The following is a 15,318-nucleotide window of genomic DNA, read 5'->3' as shown; positions in this document are numbered from 1 at the left end:
CCAAATCCCGGATACAAATCTCATAGTTAAATACCCGAGCCTCCCGGATCCGAATCCAAATCTCTCGATTTTCCCGGGTATCCGACCCGTGCCCACCCCTAGTAGTAGTGGTGGTGGTGAGTGAATAGAAGGGCCGCACGAGTGGCCAAAAAAAAAGAAAAAAAAAAGTGAGAACCAATCATGAGTGACGCTGACGTGGCTATGGATTCCACACACGGACTCTACCTCCAACATTAAACTATATTGAGCTCCCTCTCTCTTCGCGTCCTCCCGCCTTTTTATTTCCTTCCCGACACAATCCCGCGCCTTCAACTAATCCCCAACTAAACACGTTTTAATAAACTAATACCAAATATATTGTATTGTCAGTTACATCATCATCATCATCATCATCATCATCATCATCAGCATTCTATTGTAAAATTGAATGGAAAACCGAACAAAACCAAATGTTTCATACGTTCGATATTCCTATACTATAGTTACTTTTTTCTGAATTACTAAAACTAATACTAATATTTCAGTTTTTTGGCTCTAAATAAAGAAAAAAAAATGACTGATAGGCCAATAAATAAAATATTATCAGCGTCATAAATAATGCGAAAAACATATAGTACATTAAAATAAATAAAATCTATGGGGAAATGTAATAATTAGGATGAAAGTAACGTAAAATATTAAATGCTCGGTTAGTTGGTACTACTCGCTCAAGTGAAAAAACGAATAGGTGAATAAGCAAAAGCACACGTGGTAAATATTAATTAATAAAAACTTTATGGATTTGCATGACTAATATATAAAGAAAAATATTACTCCCTCCGTTTCAAAATAATTGTAAGGTTATTTCACGTTTTTTTTAAAAAAAGTCACATATACCCTTATTTAATGATTAAAACAATGTTATCATTAATAATTTATTGGAATTTAATAGGGATAAAATTGAAAACTATTGTAAAAAAATATCTTGAAAATGTAGAATGACAAATATTTTGAAACATGAAAAATAATCTAAAACTACAAATATTTTGAAACGGTGGGAGTATTTGTTATTTAAATTTAAATACAAATACTTTTGAAAAGCAATTGGTCAGGAGTGCTCCTACTCAATCAACCTTTGGTTATTTCACTGTCCAATGAGTTGGGCCGAGCTCCATTCCCAATGAAGGCCCATTTATATAGGCCCAATAATATATGGGCCGAACAGCTAAAAGGAGACGAGCCCAAATCCCAGCTAAGAAAAAAAAAAAAATTCACGTTCACATCACCTCGCTCGATGACCATCCACTCTGTCGAATCTTCTTAGGTCGGACGATCTGACGCCCATCGCTGATGAATCGGTTTCCTAGTTCCTGATTTTCAATCTATCTCCCACTGAAGGTATTCTTCTCCTTCTTGTTTTCCCTTCTCACTCAATTGGATTCCGTCGAAATTGGTTCCAGATAGATTATTGTTGGTTTCTGATGAATTTGCTTTCCAGATCTTTCAGGTTTTTGCTCCGTAGATTCTGTGGACTTTTATCTGAATTTCCATTTTGAAGTATGTTTCCGTATATGGGACGAATCTCTGTTATGTCAGGTTTTTGGTCGATAGCGAAACTGAGGGCGCGGAGATTTTCACTGAAGACAACTTGAGCACGATCAATCACAATCGCTAGACCTGTCAGTGTCAGAAAGTCACCGAAAGTCAGGTAAGAGTTCATTTACACATAAGGCGAAGAGCACGAAGAAGGCGTATCTTCCTCTTCTTCTTCTGGATTTTCTAACTCGGGTAAGATCCGGCATGGGTTTCTCAAATCTCTTGGATCTGTTTTTTTTCTCTTGCTAAATTTAGTTGTCTTTGTTTGTGATTTTAGTTTTGGATCCGATATTTTGAGGCGTTTTCTACAATTTACGAAGGATCGCTTCATTTTCTGAGCTGTATGTGGCTGTTTTTCAATAGGTTCCTTGTCGTCTTTGCTGAATTCTCGAGTTCCTTTCCTTAGTAGTTCCATTGCTCGAATTATTTGTTGGGTTTTTTATGAATTGTTTGATGCCAATGTACGGTAGGCACTGGATCCATTATGCTTGTTTTTTTCACTTTTAAGTGGGTTGAGTAAATCATAGTTTTTGTTGTTAGTCTTTTACGCTTTTTGATGACTGAGGATTTATTCTAGGAACTAGACTCTGATGTTAAACCTTTTTCTTTTTGTCGTGCAAATCTACAGTGAATTTGATACTTCTCCTATTAGGCTGTAGCCTCGGTTCCATTGCCCCATTTTATTTTGTGTGCAATGGGGTTTCGACTAAATTTCAAGTCCAAATTAGTAACATCTGTCCCTGGAAGATGATTTTAACATTTTATCAATGTGATTTACGTTCTAATTCTTCAAAGAGTAATTCTTGGGTATGTCAGCTGCAGATTTTCTTTTTGTTCCTCAGTTGTGTTATGTATAAAAATCTTGTTAGCTACAATAATTACGGAGATGCACCTACCCTTAGCTAAACTGAAAGTAGATGAATTGGGACAATTACCTGAAACTCTGTACTTATTCTCTTGCTGCTTCGCCACTAGTTTCTTAGCGAGTCTTGAGTAATACTGTAATCTTTAGAAAAATACTTGTTGCTTTCGTTCAATACCTGTTTACTTGAGACATTTTTCAATGGCAGGTTGAAGTCATGAAGGTTTGCCTGTGACTGACCGAACTTAAAGGTCTAAAAAATAATGGGGACAGAGAACCCAGGTTATCCAAGACCTACTGCTTCACCATTTGCATCTGCTCCCCCTTCAGTGATGCCACAACAATCAGGTGGACCTGGTGGTGGATCAGAGACCACTAGCTTTACGCCATTTCCGTCATCCATCCCCCAGAATATAAGGCCTCAAGCTTCTGGACCTCCTTTGGGCCCACAGATTGGTGGAATGAGGCCTGTCCCACCATTTGCGGCTCCAAATATCATGCCTTCCCCGGCTTCGGTGCCTCCTTTTGGATCCCAGATGTCAGTGACCAGACCACCACCACCATCCATGTCGTCTCCCCCGACAGCATATGCTCCGCCTGTCGCTGGCCCTTTTCAGCGAGTACCAACCCCTCCATTCCCGACAACCCAAATTCCTCCGCCAGTTCCACCAGTTGGTCGACCGCCAACTCAAGCTCTTCCCGGTCAAATGTCACCGCCTCCTGTTTCTTTTCATCCGCAGCAACAAGTGCCTCCTGTACCAATGGGATCTTCCCCACAAAGTATTACTTCTGGGCCACCTGGTGCAAATCCTGCTCAAACTGCTGCAGATTTGCAGTCTTTTGCTCCTAGACCTGGTTTCCAGCAGTCTTTTCCTTCGGTCAGTTCTTATTCTGGTGGTGCTAGTATACAGCCATCTGCCCCTTTCCGTTTCAGCAATGCAGTTCCGCCGGCTCCTCCAACGACCTTCCCTTCTCCTGCATCACAGGGAACTGTTTTAGCACCTCCAACTACCGTGTCCTCATATCCGCCACATCAAGGAGGCTTTGCACAGCCCCCAACTCTAGTTGCGCAACAGAACATACACCCTGGTTATGCACCCCCTATTAGTAATGCTCAAGGCTTGGTAGAAGATTTTAGCTCCCTGTCTCTTGCATCGGTTCCTGGATCCCTTGAGCCAGGGCTTGATCACAAGTCATTTCCCAGGCCTTTGGACGGAGATGTGGAACCAATCTCGTTTGCTGAAATGTATCCCATGAACTGCCCTTCTAGATATCTGCGTCTTACTACCAATGCTATACCAAATTCCCAATCTTTGGCTTCGAGGTGGCATTTAACTCTTGGAGCTGTAGTTTGTCCGCTTGCAGAGACTCCTGTAGGGGTTAGTATTTTTCTGACAAATAATAAAGTTCTTGAAATCCTTTTATCTTTTGATAATTCAGGACTTCCTATTGGTGTATATGGTATTGTGTCTACTTATAGAAATTTTGGAATTTTTTCCCTGTTAATGGTTATCAAATTATTTTTTTTTCATCTGTTCAGGAGGAGGAGGTACCACTTCTTGATTTTGGTTCAATGGGCATCATCCGCTGCAGAAGATGTCGTACCTATGTGAATCCTTATGTGACTTTTACTGATTCTGGACGAAAGTGGCGCTGTAATATTTGTGCATTGCTAAATGACGGTAATTTTATAACGCTAAATGTATTATCTGCAAACTTAAGCACGCCATCACATTGCAGTTTGAACATGCCTTCTAAATGGTGTTGTACTTTCTTTTCTTTATTATATATGTAGAGTTTTTTTTCTCCCGTTTCTGTATGTATGACTTTCGTGCTTAAGTTGGTTGGTGAGGTTTTTCCTTCACCGTCCTTAATTTGAAAGAACCATCGATCAGGTTCCTTTTACTCTTGAATACATCAGGTGAAAGCTGTCTAGACTTTTGTTTATATTATGCATGTTTGGTTTTCCTGGCTGTCTGTTCTCTTTTAATTCTATCTAGGCATTTGATTTTGTGTGGTTTCTGTTCATGGTGATATTCTCTTTTCCTGTTAATTACCAGATGCTACTTTGTTCCTGATGCCCTTTGTTATAGTTATTTCAAGTGTATGTTTTATTTATGTGGGATAATTTGATGACCATGCCTGCATCGATTTTATTGTTTAGTGCCGGGTGAATACTTTTCACATTTGGATGGCTCTGGCGGAAGAATGGATTTGAATCACCGGCCTGAGCTTACAACGGGTAGTGTCGAGTTTATAGCTCCAACTGAATATATGGTGCGGCCTCCAATGCCACCAATATACTTCTTCCTCATTGACGTTTCGATTTCGGCTAGTAGAAGTGGAATGCTTGAGGTAAGCACTTTGCCCTCTAATATGTCACCTCTTGATAACATTTCTTAAACTAGGTTATCATTCTGTATATGTACATTTTTGTTGTTCTATATATTTGCTTTTTAAACACCAAACCATGCTGATGACGTCTTAATACTTCTTTGTGAGATAAGATGCTGATAATGGGTGTTTAGGGCTGTTGTTTTCTCAGCTAGCTAGGTTATTCTTTTCCGTTAGCTGCTAATGAATTTTGCATTTATGTTTTTTTTTGTTTCTCAGGTTGTGGCTGAAACAATTAAGTCTTGTCTGGATAAGCTGCCTGGTTACCCCAGAACTCAAATTGGATTTATTACTTATGACAGTACGATACACTTTTATAACATGAAGGTAAGGGACTTGAGTGTATGGAGATTTTGTTCTGACATACTAAATTTTCTGTTTTGCATAATTTGCAACCTTGCCCATGCAGTGTTCTCTGAGCCAGCCTCAAATGATGGTGGTTTCTGATCTAGATGATATATTTGTCCCATTACCGGATGATCTCCTTGTCAATCTATCTGAATCAAAAAGTGTGGTGGAAGCCTTTTTGGATAGTCTGCCGGTGATGTTCCAGGATAATGTTAACATGGAATCAGCTTTTGGTCCTGCCCTCAAAGCAGCATTTATGGTTATGGTGCGTCTCTGTTTTCCATTTTGAGCTAAAATCACGCGATAGATTTTGATGTTATGTGTCGGTTGCTGCATTCTGAAATCTTCATTGCTCTTAGTCAAGCTCATACAGATGTTGACTTTGTTATGTCTGTGTCCTTCAGAACCAACTTGGGGGGAAATTGCTAATATTCCAGAACACATTGCCTTCTCTCGGTGTTGGACGTTTGAAGCTACGAGGAGATGATCCTCGTGTTTATGGAACAGACAAGGAGTATTCTTTAAGAATACCAGAAGATCCCTTCTATAAGCAAATGGCTGCTGATTGTACTAAATTCCAGATTGGAGTGAATGTCTACGCGTTCAGTGATAAGTACACTGATATTGCCTCCTTAGGTATCTATGTGAACATTATTATGCTCATGGTTGGTGTTGATAGTGCAGTAGTTCCGGAAACACTTTGCTTGTAGTTGATGTTGCTCTTATGTTAGATTATTGTTGTTCTATATTCTGTATTATGCAATTGGACAAGATATGTAATAGTTGACAATTTTGTGTATGCATCAATTTGTGTAGGGACCCTGGCGAAATACACTGGAGGTCAGGTGTATTATTATCCAGGTTTCCAATCATCAGTACATGGAGATAAGTTGCGACATGAGTTGGCCAGAGACCTTACGAGGGAAACTGCCTGGGAGGCAGTTATGCGTATAAGATGTGGAAAAGGTTTGATTTTCCATTAAAAAAAATTTAGTTACTGCGGCCTACTCATAGAGTGATAAAATCACTGTTAAGCAACATGGTACTTGTTAACTTCTATCATTTTTTTTGGCAGGGATCCGATTCACAACTTACCACGGGAACTTCATGCTAAGGTCTACTGATCTCCTTGCCCTTCCTGCTGTTGATTGCGACAAAGCATATGCAATGCAGCTATCTCTCGAAGAGACATTGCTGACAACTCAGACTGTCTATTTCCAAGTCGCGTTGCTGTATCCTTGAATCATGAATTTATTTTTGAAAACAGAAAACCATGCTTATGTTCTACTTTGAGATTATGTTTATTTTTGAATCATGAATTCATTTCCAAGTCGCCTTTAAGATTTCTTTAACAGAACTAAGATATACGGCATCTTGTGGAGAGAGGCGCATCAGAGTACACACAGCTGCTGCACCGGTGGTGGCTGATCTTGGAGAGATGTATCGACAAGCAGACACTGGCTCCATTGTCTCTGTGTTTACTAGATTAGGTATGATAAGGGGAAGTATTTTTCTAGTAAGCATCATATATCACCTCTCGAATAACTAATAATTAGAGTGGCCCTTTCAGCAATCGAGAAAACGTTATCCTCAAAACTGGACGATGCACGGAATGCGGTGCAACAGAGGGTTGTTAAAGCCCTCAGAGAATATCGTAATCTTCATGCAGTGCAGCATCGATTGGGGTCTAGATTAATATATCCTGAATCCTTGAAATTCTTGCCTTTGTATGCTATGGCGCTTTGCAAGTCAACTCCTCTCCAAGCTGCGCAAGTCGACGCCTCTCTTGATGAGCGCAGTGCGGCAGGCTTCACTATGATGGCGCTGCCAGTTAAAAAGTTACTGAAGCTTTTGTATCCTAATTTATTCCGGGTTGATGAGTGGCTCTTAAAGGTTTGTTACTTTCTGAGTGTACATTGTCAAAGATTTCTTCAGAGGGTCTTAATGAATATGAAATTTTACTCTTTTATCTTGTTTCGATTTTGCAGCCATCTGTTGGCCAAGATGACGTTGAGGATGTATTGAAGAAGAGGTTACCTCTCGCTGCAGAGAGTTTGGATTCGAGGGGCCTTTACATTTATGATGATGGTTTCCGCTTCGTCTTATGGTTTGGTAGAATGCTTTCGCCTGACGTCTCCAAAAATCTTCTTGGGGCCGACTTTGCAGCAGAGCTGTCGAGGGTATGTGTTTTATATCCGTGGCATCTCTACTTTGTGCATGTCACATGTGTTGTTGGTTTGCATAAACATTGGCAATAAACCCTGAAGTGAACTAGTGAAGTGATTCTGATAGTGGGTTTGTGGGGATGGAATATGGTAGGAAGAGAATCATCACATGTTTACAATAATGGGCAAGATGGTCATGGCCCTGACTTCATATGATGTTTATGGCTGATGCGAATAAATGAATCAGCTCTCACTCCTGGTTATTTATATGGATCATAAACCTTTTTCGTTGTATGTTTTTTCATTGTTATTAACGATTCTGAATCGTGATGGGTTTTGTGTTGTGAATCCCGGGGTGTTGGTAGGTGATGAACCTGCAAGAGCAAGAGAACGGAATGTCGAAGAAGCTAATGAGGTTGATCAAGAAGATGAGGGAAAGCGACCCTTCGTATCATCAAATGTGCCATCTGGTGAGACAAGGAGAGCAACCCCGAGAAGGGTTCCTTCTCCTCAGAAATCTCATCGAGGATCCGATGGGCGGTTCCACTGGTTACGTCGACTGGATCATGCAACTTCACCGCCATGTCCAACAGAATTCCTGAATTAGCTTTTACAGGTAAACCTATCTTCCATCCTCGTTCATAGCCAAATCTCATTCTACGCTTTATGTTTTATCTATACGAGGCTCTGTTTCCATGACCAGGAACTCCGTCATGAGTATATGTGCATTGCGTTCGGGCAAAAAGGGGACCCTTGTAAGCAAAATACGACCACTGAAGAAAAACCCTACCTTGAGCTCTACGTCTTGTTCTTGGGTCGTTGCAAGTACAGATTTTTATTACGCTTGACGATTCATTGTGGCGATTCTGTGTTTTTTTTTTTGTTTGGGGATCAGGATTAGGGTTCTCTGTTCTGTCTTCACAGAATTTTAAATGTGTCTGCCCACCAAACTCTCATATCTTCCAGCTTTTTGTTTTTGTCCAAACTTAGATTCAGATTCGTTTTATGTTCTTGAGGTTATGGTGAAGAATATTATCTAATCAGAAACATAATTTTTAATTCATAAAACAACAGTTTAACAAAATATCCATCGCCACGAATATCTTCAACGACTAAATACAAAAGATTAAACTTCAAAAAAGATCCGAAGTCTACCAAAGGAGACAGAACAACTTTGGAAAAGCATTCTTCTCATTAGACTCCATCAGCTTCTTTTCCATTAGATCCTCGGCAGAAGATCCAGCCCCATTGCTTCTTGAACTGCACAATCTCCATCACGATCGCTACCACCCCCACGAACCCTATCGCGACCGTGTAGACGATCTTCCACGTGTTCGCCGGTTGCAAGATAGCCAGACCTTTGTAGATGTTGTAGATGCTGAGCCCTATGACGACGTATCCGACCGTGTGGTGGTACCAGTTCCAGTATCTTCTGTACTTGTGATCCTTGTCCGGTCTTGCTTTCAGCGCAAGAATCTGCAAGAACCCTAGTATGAATAGCACCACTCCTATGATGGAATGCAGACCGAACCTAAATCCGGTGGATCTCCACATGATGATTGCGGTTCCAAGCCCACCGGAAAGGCCGATGAAGTAACCGAGGGATTGACAGATGACGTGAGTGTAGAACCACATCGGATCTAACGTGTCGTAAGCCTTCATGTATCTGGCCGCCAATCCACCCAAAGGCATGAGAAATCCCCAGCTCACTGTGTTGATGATGCCGTGGGCGTTCTTCACACGCGACATGTACGTGCTGGGACCTCCTCCCTTTGAGGCGACGGCTCTGCCTGACAGAAGGTCCAAAGTCCCCATGGATTTGAGATGATCTCCTCCCATTGCGTGCATCCCAAGTCTCCCTCCTTCCAGGACAGGACCGTCTTGCCAGAGATGGTTGACCACCGTTGTGTTGGGAGGCAGAACAAGAGTGGCGAATATCGTCATCTCGTTGTCAGAAGAATACTCGGCGGAGATGTTGTTGACGTTGAAACTGAGAGGCCCTTCTTGAAGGATGGTGGAATAGGAGGTGATGGGAGAGGTATAAGCACGCATCAGTCCGGTGGTTGAGTTTCTGTAAGCGACGAGCGACTGAGCGCCCGACATGCCATGGCCTCGAGGGTTGATGGCCCATGACACCCAGCTCGACGGCTCCATCTTCGCATGTCTGTAGGCCACATCGAGAAGGCCTGTCTCCTGGACATAACTGAAGTGAATGAAGGAATCCAGGACAGGAAGATCGCTGCATGACGCGACATGTACGTGCTGGGACCTCCTCCCTTTGAGGCGACGGCTCTGCCTGACAGAAGGTCCAAAGTCCCCATGGATTTGAGATGATCTCCTCCCATTGCGTGCATCCCAAGTCTCCCTCCTTCCAGGACAGGACCGTCTTGCCAGAGATGGTTGACCACCGTTGTGTTGGGAGGCAGAACAAGAGTGGCGAATATCGTCATCTCGTTGTCAGAAGAATACTCGGCGGAGATGTTGTTGACGTTGAAACTGAGAGGCCCTTCTTGAAGGATGGTGGAATAGGAGGTGATGGGAGAGGTATAAGCACGCATCAGTCCGGTGGTTGAGTTTCTGTAAGCGACGAGCGACTGAGCGCCCGACATGCCATGGCCTCGAGGGTTGATGGCCCATGACACCCAGCTCGACGGCTCCATCTTCGCATGTCTGTAGGCCACATCGAGAAGGCCTGTCTCCTGGACATAACTGAAGTGAATGAAGGAATCCAGGACAGGAAGATCGCTGCATGTACGGAAGGTTCTGCCGCCGGAGAAGACGCGTGATTCGCACGTTTGGACCGCCGAACAAAACCTCAGGAGAGACAGGAGGCACGAAACCGCGAAGAGGAGTTTCCAGGAGATCATGGACATGGCGATTGGCTGATTGATGATGATGATCGATTCAGAGAACTGGGAACGGAAGAAGAGAAGTGATGAAGATGGCAGATGATGTTTGCAAGGGGAACACCCTCTGCGTGGTTTATGCATGTATATATATATATAGGGATAGAGATTGCAAAGCCCATCTCCTGATCTGCTTGGGATTATCTCATAATTACGCGTGTTTTTTTTAAGATTTATGAGATTTGTTACGAATCATATTTGAATTTCTTAATCTCAATTTCCTTAATTCTTTCTACTTTCCTTATCTATGGAGCTCGTAATTCCAGTCACGTCATCTTCCACTATTACTTGGGATTTTCAATTCCATGTGAGAAAAACAAAACCAGTATAATGTAGAATAAAATCCAATTTAAATATTTCAGAAAATGGAAACAAATATCTTATAAAATGGAAATTACCCAAGGTAAAAGGAGGCACTAAAAAATAATTTGATGAAACTTGATATTTCTTGCAGTTATCATCAGGGCACATGACAGGTGGCTTTTTAAAGTTGAGATAAATGTCATTAAAAAAATAAGAAATTAAAACAGTTGAAAAATATATATATCTAGACCCACGAAAAGGAAACTTTTATATTCAACACGCATTCATCGAAAACAAACTTGTACAAAATCATATAAAACAGAAACAGAATATTGAAAACAAACTTTGCGACAGACAAAAAAATAATTTATAAAAATTATAAAAATATCTCATTCTTAAATTTAGATAAAAGAATTAAAATATAAAAAAATCGGTCAAGTATGATGGGAAAATTTATTCTAAGAAAATAATTGAAATACGGAAAAGTAAAATCGTGAAAAACAAAGGCCTTGAATTGTTGGTAGTTTTGAGAGTTTTAGAATCTAAAAACCAAAAAAAAGTATCATTCAAGTTTTTACAAAATTAATTTTTCTAAAAATTTAGAAAGTCATTTTGATGGAAAACTTTTTTTAGTTTTCAAATATTATAAAATCTAAAATTTAAAAAGTAAAAACCAAAATTCAAAAACTATAACAAAAACCCAAAATAAAAGTCATTTTCATTCAAAACTAAAAACAAAAAATTCGGTAGATTTTGGCATTTGAATTGCAAATATATTTAGAAAAAATTTCATAAAAAATGCTGAACTTTTCAATTTTGATAAAAAATACTGAACTTTATTTTTTGTCAAATAAACATTAAACTTTTTAAATGAATCTAAAAAACACATAACTTTTTAATAATCCAAAAAATACATGAATTTTTCTGCGATTTAAAAAAAACACTAAACTTTTTTAGTGATATGAAAAAATATATGAATTGTTTTCGATCGTAAAAAAAACTAAATAAGATAATCTGACGTATTTGTATAAATCATGTATGTATCATAAAACATCAGACAAAAATATAATTTTGAACTAGAATGATTTGAATTTTCGGATTGAATAAGAATACCATTTCAATGTTAAATTTAGAATTTTGATACCAAATGAAAATCACAAACGGATAATAAAAAATAAATTTGAAATATGAGGTATGTATCGAAAATAAATTTCAAATCGAATTTCAAATCTGAATTGTTGGAATTCAGAATTTGATATATCAGGATTTATAATTTAATTTTGTTAAGACATATGGCACCAAAGAGTTTCGTTTATATATTTGGTTAACTAAGTAAAGTAAATGGGTTTAATTGGGGTACTATGGGTTTGTGGGTCAAGCCCAACCTATTAAACTCTTTTATTGAGCGGCACGTCACCTAGATATCAAGCGTACCTTGAGGGGCACGTCACCTAGATATCAAGCCGAGAGCGAAACTCTTTTACTGTAACCTTCTCGTTCGTCGTGGTTCCTAAGTCTGGCAAGTGCAGATCAGTATGAGCAATCAGCTTAATCTACACAATCTCATGGTAAGCAAATACAAGAACGATTCTCTAAACCAGAAACACGAAAACTTACATGAAATCAGGAGAGGCTTTCATAGTAAGAACCGTTTCCTGTTCTGAAATAGTGTTTGATGGTAGGAATGTGTTCAACCTTTGATCGGTCTATGCTCTTCTCCCCACAGATGCTGTCCACTAGTTGATCTGAAACATGAATCAAATGCAGTTCTTGAAGTTTGACAAGACTTTCAATCCCGTTGGGTACCGATTTCATCCCTCTGCAAGCAATTACATACAGTTTCTGGAGATCGGGCATCGACCCGTCACATATAATGATTTCTCCCAACCGCGGCATCTGAACAACCTCCAATACTTTCAGATTTTGAAACCCTCCTGAGAAGCAAAGCTTATTTCCTCGGTATGCATTGTAAAAAGAAAGCCATACCAAATTGGGAAGCCCTTTGATACAACGGATTGCGTCTTCATCTAGTCCAGACCAACGCAGGCCGAGATACGAAAGACTGTGAAGAGTTGTAAACCAGCTAGGCAATTTCTCTAGTTTCCCAGCTAGGAAGAGCTTCTCGATGTTTGTAGTTGACGACAATGTATCTATCTTTAATGTCTCTTCCTCGTCAATCGAAGTCAAAGATAAGAACCGTAGACCCGTGATCCTGTTGAGAGAATTGCATAAATCATTTCCATGATCTTTCCTAACCTTGGCAAGACTGATCCTTGTGAGTTGTGTCATGTTACCGAGTTTCTTGATAAGCTCAGTTTTTGCGTTGATGCAGTCCATGACCTGCAAGTTCTTTAGTTTCCAAATATCAGAGGGAACACCAGTGCCTAAAACATAGTTCCAGTCAGAATCGTGCCCGTCGTTATGGCGGAAAGTAATCAAATGGCGTAACTTTTGCAACTTTGACACCCCGAGAGGAAGTTCCGCAATCTTGGAGTGCTTAGTGTTTAGGGTTTCCAAGTTAAGGAGTTTATGGAACGCTTTCGGGAGTTCCTTTACCTGTGTTCTCATCAAATTCAGGTACTTGAGGTTGAATAATTTCACCAGAGAATCTGGCAGTTTGTTGACAGTGCAGTCTTGAAGGTCTAAAGCTCTCAAAAGCTTCATGCGAGGCGGTAGAGCAATTTCCGGATTAGTAGCAGAGAACACCAAGAGAGAGCTGAGGTTCATACCTTTCCTGCCCGATGTCATATGTCCCCGAATGCATAAATGGCGAGTTTTGACGTTTTCAATTGCTTCTGCCTCGTCATCACACACATCACAAAACATCTCGGCTTTGGAGATCGGTAAGGCAATCTCCCGTATCACGTCGTGCATCTTAAGTGCCTTGGGCCGTCCCAAATGGTTCGTCAAGACGGCTTGGAGCATATTTCTGTACACAAGCTCCATAATGTAACTATCCCCCACTTCCTCGGGTTTTGCTCCTTTGATACGTTCGACAAACCCTTGTGCCATCCACATCCTAACGAGTCTCTTCCGTCTGATTCGGTAGTTTTCAGGGAAAAGACAACAGTACAAGAAGCAGTGTTTAAGTGGGTACGATAGATCTTTGAAACTGAGCAACAAAATACTCTGAACAACCTTTAACTCCGGGTGGTTGTTCAATTCCCAGTTCAAGGTATCGTAAACTTTCTTCCATTCTGTTTTCAACTTCTTTGTCGACATCATACTACCCAAAGCCACAATAGCTAACGGCAAGCCTTGACACCTCTCGACTAGGTTTCTCGCGATCTGTTCTATATTCTGCGTTCTGCAACATTCAAGGTTTCCCGAGAATGCTTTGTTGCAGAAAAGCTTCCAAGCTTCTTCTTCATTAAGGGGTTCAATCTTGTGGGTTTGGCTCCCGATCCCAAAGGAGAACGAAGCCACTGTTTCGTCACGAGTAGTGATCATCACACGGCTTCCGCAAATACCATCCGGAAGGGCCACTCTTATCTCTGTCCATAAACTTGTGCTCCACACGTCATCGAGCACAACGATATACCTCTTGGAATGCAGATGGTTTACGAGCTTTTCCACCAATTCTCTATAGCTCATGGAGTAGAGTTCACCTGGAACTTGAGTTTCTGCTTCCTTGTAGAATTCTTTGATCATGGACCTGAAGACATCTTCAATCACATAGGACTGAGATATAGTGACCCAAGCGCTAGAATCGAAATGGGTCTGAACCATCTGGGACTTGAAGATATTAGCAGCAAGAGTCGTTTTTCCCGAGCCACCCATACCAACCACTGAGACCACAGTCCTCTGAAGCTCCGAGTTCAGAAGCCACCCTATTAGCTTCCCTTTGGCTGCATCTATACCCACCAAACTGTCATCACCTATGAAAAGAGACGACTCGCCTATGTTCCTCACCCGTTTTGTTCTGTCATCACCACCAACAACAGGTAACGCCGTATTTGAAGAAGAATACCTCTTCATGGTATCGGATAAGGCCTGAATTGTGGCATTCACTGTTTCGAGCTTACTTGCAATGGAGCGCTTCGTCCATATATACATTGGGAGGCGGAAAGCTCGTTGAAGCATGGAGAGGGAGTGGTAGCCATTGATGAGATAGGTGAACTCGTCGATGATGTCTTCGATTTGGTTGGCTAAGTCTCTAGTGTTGGAGACAAATGTTTGGAAGACCTGTGTTGTGGTTCCTCCATGTTTGGTTGTGTCCTCAAGGAAGGAGTTCATGATCATCAACCCCTTCCTCGTCTTCTCGACCTCGCCATGGATTCCGGTCAACAACAAGGCTTCGCTTTCCAATATGCTTAAGATCCGTCCGACCCCGAAATCAACAGCAGCCGAAGTCATCTTGTTCTCCAGACCTGAAAGAAAGCAGGAAAAGACAACTCTGAGATTCGATCTGAATCTAACATGCCAAGTCAACTCTTTGGCCTGGTCTTTTTTTTTGGGTCAACCACTGTCTTTGCTGCTTTCACACTTTTCAACTTGGGCAAGTTGGATTTCTCTGAAACTTCGTCCCACAAGTACCAGCCGACAAATCCGACAATCATCTGTGTGTATATTATATCCTTAAGATCCAAAGATTAAATTTAAAACGAGATTAATTAAGGAAGATATCCAACATTGAGATAAACCCCTAAAAAAATTTGGAACAAAATGTCAGAAATTATGGAAGAATCTTCGTATCTGCCGCTGCTTTGTTTGTGAGTCTGTGACAGTGAGGCTTATAGAAAACACTGAGATGAAATCAATGTCT

The 15,318-nt window shown here is 40.8% G+C and overlaps 3 protein-coding genes across 7 annotated transcripts; 1 reads left to right on the top strand and 2 right to left on the bottom strand.

Annotated features, from left to right (window-relative positions):
* The first annotated feature begins 1,265 nt into the window (after positions 1–1,265).
* LOC104818954 (protein transport protein Sec24-like At3g07100) lies at positions 1,266–8,350 on the top strand. Its single transcript, XM_010548768.2, has 16 exons — positions 1,266–1,377; positions 1,478–1,486; positions 1,576–1,767; positions 2,646–3,816; positions 3,978–4,119; positions 4,602–4,792; positions 5,051–5,158; positions 5,241–5,444; positions 5,584–5,815; positions 5,996–6,145; positions 6,255–6,411; positions 6,542–6,669; positions 6,750–7,072; positions 7,168–7,359; positions 7,710–7,960; positions 8,048–8,350. The coding sequence occupies exons 4-15, from the start codon at positions 2,701–2,703 to the stop codon at positions 7,944–7,946; spliced, it is 3,180 nt and encodes a 1,059-aa protein (XP_010547070.1). The 5' UTR covers positions 1,266–1,377; positions 1,478–1,486; positions 1,576–1,767; positions 2,646–2,700; the 3' UTR covers positions 7,947–7,960; positions 8,048–8,350.
* Positions 8,216–12,072, bottom strand: LOC104818955 (cytochrome b561 and DOMON domain-containing protein At3g59070-like). Its single transcript, XM_010548769.1, has 3 exons — positions 11,988–12,072; positions 9,600–10,256; positions 8,216–9,093 (listed from the first exon to the last, which is right to left on the bottom strand). The coding sequence occupies exons 2-3, from the start codon at positions 10,215–10,217 to the stop codon at positions 8,539–8,541; spliced, it is 1,173 nt and encodes a 390-aa protein (XP_010547071.1). The 5' UTR covers positions 10,218–10,256; positions 11,988–12,072; the 3' UTR covers positions 8,216–8,538.
* LOC104818956 (disease resistance protein RPM1) lies at positions 11,760–15,243 on the bottom strand. Of its 5 annotated transcripts, XR_772740.1 has the most exons (4): positions 12,540–15,243; positions 12,391–12,449; positions 12,171–12,298; positions 11,760–12,069 (listed from the first exon to the last, which is right to left on the bottom strand). XR_772740.1 is itself a non-coding variant. In XM_010548773.1 (3 exons), the coding sequence occupies exons 1-2, from the start codon at positions 14,907–14,909 to the stop codon at positions 12,177–12,179; spliced, it is 2,643 nt and encodes an 880-aa protein (XP_010547075.1). In that variant the 5' UTR covers positions 14,910–15,243; the 3' UTR covers positions 11,760–12,069; positions 12,171–12,176. The 5 variants fall into 5 exon arrangements, 3 of the variants coding, with proteins under 3 accessions (XP_010547075.1, XP_010547076.1, XP_010547073.1); XR_772739.1 differs by having other exon boundaries at positions 12,391–15,243; XM_010548773.1 differs by having other exon boundaries at positions 12,171–12,449.
* Positions 15,244–15,318: the final 75 nt, after the last annotated feature.

Source organism: Tarenaya hassleriana, unplaced genomic scaffold (assembly GCF_000463585.1).
Source record: "Tarenaya hassleriana unplaced genomic scaffold, ASM46358v1 Cleome3, whole genome shotgun sequence".
NCBI classification, from domain to species: Eukaryota; Viridiplantae; Streptophyta; class Magnoliopsida; order Brassicales; family Cleomaceae; genus Tarenaya; species Tarenaya hassleriana.
This window is presented reverse-complemented; position numbering and strand designations above follow the sequence as displayed.